The sequence below is a fragment of the Rhinolophus hipposideros genome (genome assembly GCF_964194185.1).
Source record: "Rhinolophus hipposideros genome assembly, chromosome: 21".
Taxonomy (NCBI): domain Eukaryota; kingdom Metazoa; phylum Chordata; class Mammalia; order Chiroptera; family Rhinolophidae; genus Rhinolophus; species Rhinolophus hipposideros.
Window position 1 is genome coordinate 45,125,988 of NC_138067.1, and position 9,771 is coordinate 45,135,758.

At 48.8% G+C, this 9,771-nt stretch overlaps 1 protein-coding gene across 1 annotated transcript; it reads left to right on the forward strand.

Annotated features, from left to right (window-relative positions):
• Positions 1 to 6,243: 6,243 nt before the first annotated feature.
• On the forward strand, positions 6,244 to 9,447 carry LOC308489706 (sialic acid-binding Ig-like lectin 14; the record flags this gene model as incomplete). Its single annotated transcript, XM_081031244.1, has 7 exons — positions 6,244 to 6,295; positions 6,375 to 6,758; positions 6,976 to 7,254; positions 7,416 to 7,460; positions 8,776 to 9,033; positions 9,140 to 9,275; positions 9,411 to 9,447. The coding sequence occupies exons 1-7, from the start codon at positions 6,259 to 6,261 to the stop codon at positions 9,445 to 9,447; spliced, it is 1,176 nt and encodes a 391-aa protein (XP_080887370.1). The 5' UTR covers positions 6,244 to 6,258.
• Between the last annotated feature and the right edge of the window lie 324 nt (positions 9,448 to 9,771).

Genomic DNA, 9,771 nt, shown 5'->3' on the forward strand with positions numbered 1-9,771 from the left:
TCTGAGTCACAAGTTTATCCTTTGTAAAACTGGGGACCACAACCCAGCGCATAGCATCTCGGAGCTAAGATGGGAAGAGCGCCCCGCCGTGCCTGGCACACAGGAGTCATCCCAATTGACTTTGATCATCTTGCGCCCCCTACAGTCTGTGCTACTCACCACAGAGAAATCGCATGTTGACCGCTTTCGTTCCAAAGCCCTCCAATGATTTACCATCACCCTTCGAATAAATTCAAGTCGTTCTTGCCTCTACGGACTCTGCATGACACGCCCTGGCTACCACCTCATCTCATCTCTTGCTACTCCTGTCCACTCTGCTCTGGACACAGTTCCTCGCTGTTCCCAGGATTTACCAAGCTCATTCCTACCTCTGGCAGTTCCCTCCTCCTGGAAAGTTCTTCCCCAAGACGGCTTTATGATTTTCCCCTTTGCTTTATTCGGGTTTCTGCTCAAACACCACTTTCTCAAAGAGGCCTTGCCTTGACCCCTGTAGAAACTGGCTCTTGCTATTTCCCTCTCTCCATATACCATTTTATTTTTATTTGTTGCCTTAATCACTACTCAACATGATTTGCTTGTTGTCTGTCTCTCCCAGACTGTGAACTTCATAAAGGGTGGGGGCTTTTGTTTTTTGTTCACTGCACATTGAGGAATTCCTAGCACCTGACACATGGGTCACAGATGAGGTGCTCAACAAACATTTGTTGAATGAATTATTAACCTAATGCTTGAGTAACCCATGGAAGAGGCAGGGCATCTGGTCCTTCCCCTCCAGCCCAACACAGACATGAAAAAATGAGACCCAAAGAGTGTGGATGGCCACACAGGGGCTGAGGGCTGGGCAGGGTGAGAGCAGAGAATCAGAGAGGCTTCAAAATTATTACTAGTAATTTTATGTCGTGTGAATCTCACCTCAACAAAAAGGTGTATTATTAGTTTTGAACACACACACACACACACACACACACACACACTCCTTACTATGAGATGAACACTCTAGCACTTCTTGCCTGTGAAAATGGTTGCTTCTTTCCCCCCATTCACTGGTCTGGGTTAATTTCTTTCTTTTAGGATGGGCCTGCACTCCTGAGGTGGGTTGGCCTGGCCTGGCTCTGCCCTTGGGGCCCGTCCTGCCTGGTACAGGTTATGGGCAATTTCCTCTGCTGCCCTTCAGTCTATACCTTGTGGCTTCCGGTTGCAACTTCCTCTCCTCTTACCCACTGCATCTGTTCCTCACTCCTAACAGACAGGGCAGAGTACGGCGTTGGGGGAACGTGGCTGCCTTGGAACAACATGTGGAATCTCCAGCCTCACAGATGCCACAACTATCAGTGGGGGGAAGGCCAGAGGGGAGCAGGAGTGGAGAGAGGGGCTGGAGGTTGTATCGATCACCAACGTCCAATGATTTAGTTAATCAGGATTGTGCAATGAAACCTCTATAAAACCCACAGTGACAGGGTTCAGAGAGCTTCCAGTTGCTGGGCACGTGGAGGTGGTGGGAGAGTGGAGACCTCACAGAGGCAATGGGAGCTGCACGCCCCTTACTTCATACCTGGCCCTGTGCATGTCTTCTGTTCCTGAATTACATCCTTTTAAGTGAAACCAGTGACCTGGTAAGTAAAATGTGCTCTGAGTTCTGTGAGCCGCTCTTAGAAATGAATAAGTCCGAAGGTAGGAGGTGTTGGGAACCTCTAATTTATAGCCAGTTGTTCAGAAGCACAGGTGGCAACCTGGACTCGTGACTGACATCTGATGTCGGGTTGGGGGGGCAGGTTAAGAACTGAACCCTTAACCCTGGAATCTGACACTGTCTCCAGGCAGATAGCGTCAGAATTGAGTAGGATTGCTGCTTACTGGTGATGTGGGAGAAACGTCCCCTTGACTCCTATTTAAATTGATCTCAGAATACCAACATAAACAGTTCAATCATTTTCTTGTAGTAAGATTTCTAAGTCCGGCATGTGTTACCCTCAGAGCACGTCTTATGGCACCTTACAGCCCACATCCTTATAGTCACCTTTCCAGTGGTCAGCCGCCACATGTGGCGATTGGCCAGCACATCGGACAGCACTGCTCTAGAACAAAAGTCTAGGAGTGTAATATTGCTGGTCGTGATATAAGCCCAGCCTCAGTTTATTAGATGCTGCTATTTTTCTCTGACGTGCTTGTACCCATTTAACTTCCAACAACCATTGTCCCACACTTTCACTAACACTGAGTGTTTTCAGACATTTTAATGTTTGCCAACTTGGAGCAAGTATAATAGTGTCTTGCTATGGTTTTCATGTGCACTTTCCTGCTTGTGAATGATGTGGAGCAGCTTTGTATTTGTTTACTGGTTGTCGTATGCTGTCCTTTATGAGGCAGGCGCCTGCTCGAGTGAGCCCATTTTCTGTATTTTCTGTTTCTTATGTATTTACAGAAATTCTTCTTCAGTCCTGGAGGCTGATACTTTGATGCTTATTGTGTTGTAGACATCTTCTTGTACTAGAAGACAGATGATTGAGCACTCCCTGTGGCGTGTTTTATGAAGAGTCCTTAATCTAACACAGTCCGTATTTTCAATGTTTCTCTTTATAAAGAGTGCTATTTATGTCTTGTTCAGGAAAGCTTCCCTCCCTTAAGTTCATGGAGCTGTCCTGTGACATTGTCTTCTAATAGCTCTATTGTCTTGTCTCACGGAAAACACTAGGTCTCCAGTCCACCTGCCCTTGAGCTTAGTGCATCTTATGAGCTAGGGGTGCAATTTCATTCGACTGCATTCGGGTCCCTAGTAGACCACGTATTATTGGAATGTCTATCTTTTTGTCACTTCTTTGTATTACCTCCTCTATTGTGCATGATGTTTCCTGTGGTTGAGGTCTACCGTTTTTTTTGGTGCCCCTACTCTGTTCCTGTGGTTTATTCCTGTGTCAGCACAATACTGTCTTATTCTCTGTAATGCTGTAATTCATCTTAATATCTTACAGAGCCAGTCCTCACACAATGTTCTTCTTCATGATTGCAGTGGCTTTCCTTGGAAATTTCTACTTGAATATAAATTTTACAACAGTGTATCAAGTTCCAGAAAAGTCAATTGCGAGATTGGGTGACAGACATATTGCTTTATTCTGCAGGTCAATTAGGATAGAATTGACATTTGTATAATACTGGTTTCATACCTATTAACATGCATGTTTTCCCATTTATTTACATCGTTGCTGTCCTTCAGTGCAGATTTGTAATTTCCTCCATTGAGGAAGTGGACATTGTACTTTTGTTATGTACGTCTCTAGAGAAGGACACATGTTCCAGGGGGATCACAGGGTTTGATGCTGTTGTCAATGGCATTGTTTACAACATCCCGTTTTTGTTTATTACTGTGGTACAGAAATGCGTTTGATTTTGTAATTTGATTTTGTCTCTAGCAATCCCACTGACTCTCTTATTAAGCCCCCAAATATATCTGTATACACTTGTGCATTTTTTTATATGTATAATCATTTATGAAGAAAGAGCTTTTTGTTTTCTTTTCAATTTTCATACCCTTTACTTGGTGTTATTACCTTTCTGAACTAGTACCTGATGCGACTGCATTAAGTATGATGTTTGCTGAAGACACCCTTTATCTTGTTAGGGAAATTCTCTTTCACTCCTACTTGGCCGTGAGTTTTATCAGGAGGCCATTTGAAATCACCCAATGCTCACTTTTTTTATCTCTTGAAATTGAATCAGTCAAGGGCCCATCATGAAAACAGAAGCCACACCATGTATTTCAGCAGTGGTAATTTCACACAAGGAATTTGTTATGCAGATGTTGAAACACTAATGGAGCACAAAGGAAGCACTGCCTGGAAGTCTTGCACCACTCGAGTCTCAGTGCTCAGAGGGAGGTTTTCTATATTTTTGTTTTATTTTAGTTTTCTTATGTAAGTATTTTATTGAGATATAATTGACAGGTAACATTATGTTAGTTTCAGGTGTCCGACATCGTGATTTAACATATGTACATATTGTGAACTGCTCACCACAACATGACAAGTAAACATCCATCACCGCATGTAGTTACACATTTTTTTCTTGTGATCAGAACTTTTAGGAATTTTCTCTCTTAGCAATTTTCAAATATACAACACAGTGTTATTAACTATATTATTATAGTTAATATTATCATTGTCTAATATCATTAATTATAGTCATCAGGCTATACATTACATCCCCAGGATTTAATTATTTTATAACTGTATGGTTGTACTTTTTGCCCACCTCCCACCCTTTGTCTCTGGCAACCACCAATCTGGTCTCCATACATGTGAGTTCTATTGTTTTAAAGTTCCCACATATGAGTGTGATCATACTATATGTGTCTTTCTCTGCCTGACTATTTCACTCAGCATAATGCGCTCACGGTCCACCCATGTTGTTGCAAGTGGCAGGATTTCCTTCTTTTTTATGACTGAACATAAGAAAAAATATTCTATTGTATGTGTGCCACGTTTTCTTCATCCATTCATTGGTCAATAGACTCCAGCTTGCCTCTATATTATGGCTATTGTAAATTTTTCTGCAATGAACAGAGGGGTGCATGTATCTTTTCAAGTTAGTGTCTTAAATTCTTCTGAATAATACCCAGAAGTGGAATTGCTGGATCATATGGGAGCGTAGTGGCTGCACCAATTTACATTCCCACCAACAGTGCAAGAGGGTTGCCCTTTCTCCACATCCTTGCCAACACTTGGGGTTTCTTCTCTTTTTGATAATCTCAACTAGAGATTTGCTAGGCCACTCAGTGATGTGCATTATGGGGACACAGCCATGGGAGTCCTGCTTTCTTTAGTCCTTTGCTTGCACAAGACAATGTTCTCTGCAATACATGCAGAGTCAGGGGTGGGTGGGGGATAGGGCTGGTTACCTCCTGTTCACGTGGACCCCGTGGGCAGGGGCAGACCCAGGTTTTGTGGAGCCTGACATTTATACGAATGTGAGATCACTGCTTCAGAAAGAAAATACAAAATGTGGCACCCATGTGAATTTTTCTGAAATGATAAAACACATTGCATGAAGTCACGAAAACTAAAATGCTCAAAACCAAAATACAAGACAATCCAAGAAAATTACAGACTATTTTTAGTGGTAGTACAGCATACCTGTCTGGCACTCCTGCATAACACATGTTCCCCACATTCATGGCTGATGCTCTTTGATTGCCTGTTTTTATGAGGATAATTGCCATGTAATAATAAATATTAATATATTAGTAAATATTATTTATTGTGATAAGTAATATATTTATATAACATAGAGACTAGAAAGAGAATTCAATATTTTCTCCATCACGATTGATTGAAATTTCTTTTACTCTTGTATGCTTCAAGAAACTTTCTTTCAATCCCAAAACTTGTTACTGGGAATGTCTAAAATGTTTAAGGCCATTGTCACATTTGGGAAAAAGTTTATCAAGTTACTTTCATAAAAGAGCGGTAGGATTACAAGTCATTTCCTCATAACACTAGAGCCCTTGTCGGGCTTTGAAAAAAGGACCAAACATGTGAAAGACCCTGAAGATGGAGCTTCCTGAGCTTTCAGGCAGCAAATGTGCTTCTGTGCTGAGGTCTAGCCTTTGGAGTCCCCGCTGAATGGGGCGAGTGTCTCCCTTTCCACATCCCGTTAGGAGCAGGCCTGTGCTCCATCTGTCCCACTGACCTTAAACTCATGGAGACCAACACTCGTGCACCCACGTCCCCAGAACCCTCAGCGCAAAGGGGCTTCACTGCTCAGCTTTCCCCTGGACTCCACCATCCACTGGATTTGAGTCTAAATTCCCTTCTTTCTTGCCAGCACTTGAATGATCTTCAGAAAATTTAAAATTATCCTTTTCCAGAGCATGCAGTGGTTTCAGCTGGAAGGTGGCTACCCTGAGTCCCCAGGACCAGCCCTGTTTCTTCCAACCATGTCGGCCCCCATCAGTGACCCCGCTCTTGACTTAAACATGATGTGCAAGGTGGTCACTTCCAGATTCACATCTGGACAAGTTTCTCAACCTCTGGGGACTTCGGTATATCCACCTGCAGGGTCGGGAGGGGTCAGAGGGTAGGACAGGGTGATTTCTCAGCCCCCAGCTCACCCCGCAGGCCTGTGGAGCCTGTTTCCCTTCCAGGCGTGGCCACAGCTCTCTGAGCCTGGGCTTCCTGCTGGGGCGTCCTAGGCCACACCCCACACTCTCAGCATTTCCTTCCCTACAGAGAACCTCACCCCGCCTCTGCCCTGTCAGATACAGACATGGTGCCTCTGCTGCTGCTGCCCTTGCTGTGGGGAGGTGAGTGGCCCAGGGTCCCGGGCGCCAGCACAGGCTGGGGAGGGGCTGCAGCTGCAGCTGAGGCTCTGTGTCCCCCCAGGGTCCCTGCAGGAGAAGCCAGGGTACGAGCTCAGACTGAAGGAGTCGGTGACAGTGCAGGAGGGTCTGTGCGTGCACGTGCCCTGCTCCTTCTCCTACCCCTGGGATGCGCGGTCTTCCTCTGATGTACTCCACATCTACTGGTACCGGGGTGGGGACAACATAAAACGCGATTATCCTGTGGCCTCAAACAACCCATATAACCCAGCTAACACTGAGACCTCTGACCGATTCCGCCTCTTTGAGGACCCCAGGACCAATAGCTGTTCGCTGAGCATCAGCAATGCCAGGAGGAGCGACACCGGAAGCTACTTCTTCCGAGTGGAGAGAGGACATGATGTGAAATATAGTTACACAGATAAGAAGCTGCATTTGCAGGTGACAGGTATGGCGGGGCCCAGAAGAGGACCTGGGACATGGGACCCCTGTCTTAGGACAGGAACAGGACACTGAAACACTCCCTGTCCAGGCCCAGGGGATGTTGTTGTGGGAAGAGACACAGGACCTGGGGTGAGCTCAGGCCCCGAGGCGTGGGTCCCTCTCAGGGTCACACTCTGGGTCCCCACCCCTTGGGGCCCAGGCACCACCTCTCTCCTCCTCAGCCCTCACAGAGGAACCCGACATCCACGTTCTGGAGCCTCTGGAGTCCGGCCGCCCCACACGCCTGACCTGCAACCTGCCAGGGTCCTGCGAAGGGGGAAGACCTCTGACCTTCTCCTGGGTGGGGGCTGCTGTTGACTCGCTGGACCCCCAGGCCCTTCACTCCTCGGTGCTAAACCTCACCCTGAGGCCCCAGGACCACGGCACCAACCTCACCTGTCAGGTGAAACAGCAAGGATATAGCGTGATTACGCAGAGAACCATCCTGCTCAATGTGTCCTGTGAGTTTGGAGGGGTGGCTGGATCCCTGTAGGGGGTATTAGGGGCCAGAGGAGGTCCAGTCCTGGGGTGCCTTCCCCAGAGGAAATTGGGGAAGTGCAGCCTACTCCCTTCCGCTCGAGGAAAGTGCTCCCCTGGCACTCATCACATCTTCCCTTCCCAGATGCTCCACAGTTGACCATCAGCTTTTCCAAAGGAAACTCCACAGGTAGGAAAGATCTTCTCTTTCCTGGGGCTGTCAGGGGAGTGGGGTCTCTGCCAGATCAGGGGTTGGGGAGACCCTCCTTCTTCCCTCCTCAGCCCCCTGGATCTGGGTCTCCCCATCTCCTTCTCACCAACGTCTCACTTTGATGGACCCAGTAATGCCTTTGGCTGCTCCCTGTTCTTTTCTCGAGGATTTAAGTTTATCTTTCATTGTGGTGAAGCACACATAACATACAATTTACCATCTTCACCAGTTTTCAAGGGGACAGCTCTGCAGGGTTGACACATTTACGGGCTGTGAAACCACATGCAGAGAGCTTTCCGTCTTGCACACCTGAAATTCTGTCCCCATCAGACACTAGCTCCCCATCCCCTCGCCACGCCCCCAGCCCCTGGCAACCACTGCCCACTTTCTGCGTCTGTAATGTTGACAACGCCAAGTTCTGTTTCCTTCTCTTGAGTTCCCATCTGCCCTCACATCCTCTGATACACGCCTGCCTTCATCTCCGCACTGATCATCTCCACGCCCGTCCATGTTCCCATTCCCATAGCTCCTCCCGGAGCCCCGCTTTAGTGTCTCCACTGTCCCGGGCACGCGCACCCGTCCCACATCCCCACCTGCGATCCCGTCCCTCTCCCGACCCAGTCTGGTGCCTCCCCCCACTTTACATCCAGCCACAGACCTGCACATGTAGCCGCCTCTTGCCGGTACCTCTCAGCTGCCCCACGTCCCCCATGTGACCCAGGCGGGGTCGGGACATCACTCTAGGTGACTCTTTTTGTCACCAGTTGCACCCCCTGGGGCAGCGAGTCTCGAAAATGTCACTTCTCCAGTCACTTCCCTCTCCTCCTTGCCCTTGGCTCCAGAGCTAGCTCCAGTCTTGCCTCCACCCTGGACGTGGTCGTCCTCCCCACCCTCCCTGCCTCCTGACTAATGCCTCTCATCCAGATATTGGCCCCAGCAGGGCTTTTCTAGACTCAGCGCTGAATCTGAGTCTCCCCTACTCACAGCCCCTACTGCTCTCCAGTAACCCCCTGAGCAAACCCCAATGCCCTCAGCCTGGCTCCGAGACCCCAAGGTTTCTCACCCTGCCTTCCCTTCCACCATTATGGTGTCTTTGGTGCTCCTGCCAAGTTACAGGCGTGAGTGCACTGCCCCCCACCTGCCTGCGGCCTCCCTCAGTTCTCAACACATCTCCACGAGGCTGCCGGCCACCTCTTATCTGACCTACCTCAGCTCAACCCCCTTCTTTCTGGTAATCTGACCTGACCACCAGGGTCATCGGCCCTTAACACACTTTGCTGTGCCTCTCCACCAGCCCTGAAGACCCTGAGCAATCACATGTCACTGTCTGTCCTCGAGGGCCAGTTCCTGCTCCTGGTCTGCAAGGCTGACAGCAACCCCCCTTCCATGCTGAGCTGGTCCCGGGAGGGAAAAGCCCTGAGCCCCTCCCAGCGCTCAGCACCTGGAGTTCTGGAGCTGCCCCATGTAGGGGCTGCAGATGGAGGGGTGTTCACCTGCCAGGCTCAGCACCCACTGGGCTCCCAGAACGTTTCCTTCAGCATCTCTGTGCAGAGTGAGTTGCAAGACAGATGCAGGGGGCTGGCAGCCTGCTGGTATTGGGGCTGTGGGGGGGGGACGTGTGGCTGGGACACAGCTTCACCCCCTTTTGTCTTCCCCAGGAAGCCCCCGTTCCTGTAAATGTGTGGCTGAGGAGCAACAGGGCTCCTGGCCCCTGGTCCTCACCCTAATCAGGGGGGCCCTCATGGGAGCTGGCTACCTCCTTACCTATGGCCTCACCTGGATCTACTATACCAGGTGAGCAGACCTCTCCCTGTACAGGGATGTCTGGTGATTGGCCCGAAATCCACATGGGCCTGAGTGGTCCCTCCCTGCCTGGAGTTAGAGTTCAAGTGGCCGGCTCTCTGAGCTGAGACTGGGTTCACTCTGCAGGTATGGAAGCCCCCAGAGAACAAGGCCGAGGTCCTGACTGAGCCTCCCTCCTCCTCAAGACGGAGCCCAGAGGGACAGACGTGGGACATCAATGTCAGCTTCTCCCTGGAAACACTTGACTCACACATTGTCTCAGTCATACCCATGGGATTTTGATTTGTGGAGGTGACCAAGTGATGACACAGAGCGTCAGTGCTATTGAAAGAGGATTTTTCTTCCTTACATTCCCCTCCTTCCTTCCTTACATTCCCCTCCTTCCTTCTTTACATTCCCTTCCTTCTTTCTTTCCTTCCTTCCTTCCTTCCTTCCTTCCTTCCTTCCTTCCTTCCTTCCTTCCTTCCTTCCTTCCTTCCTTCTTTCC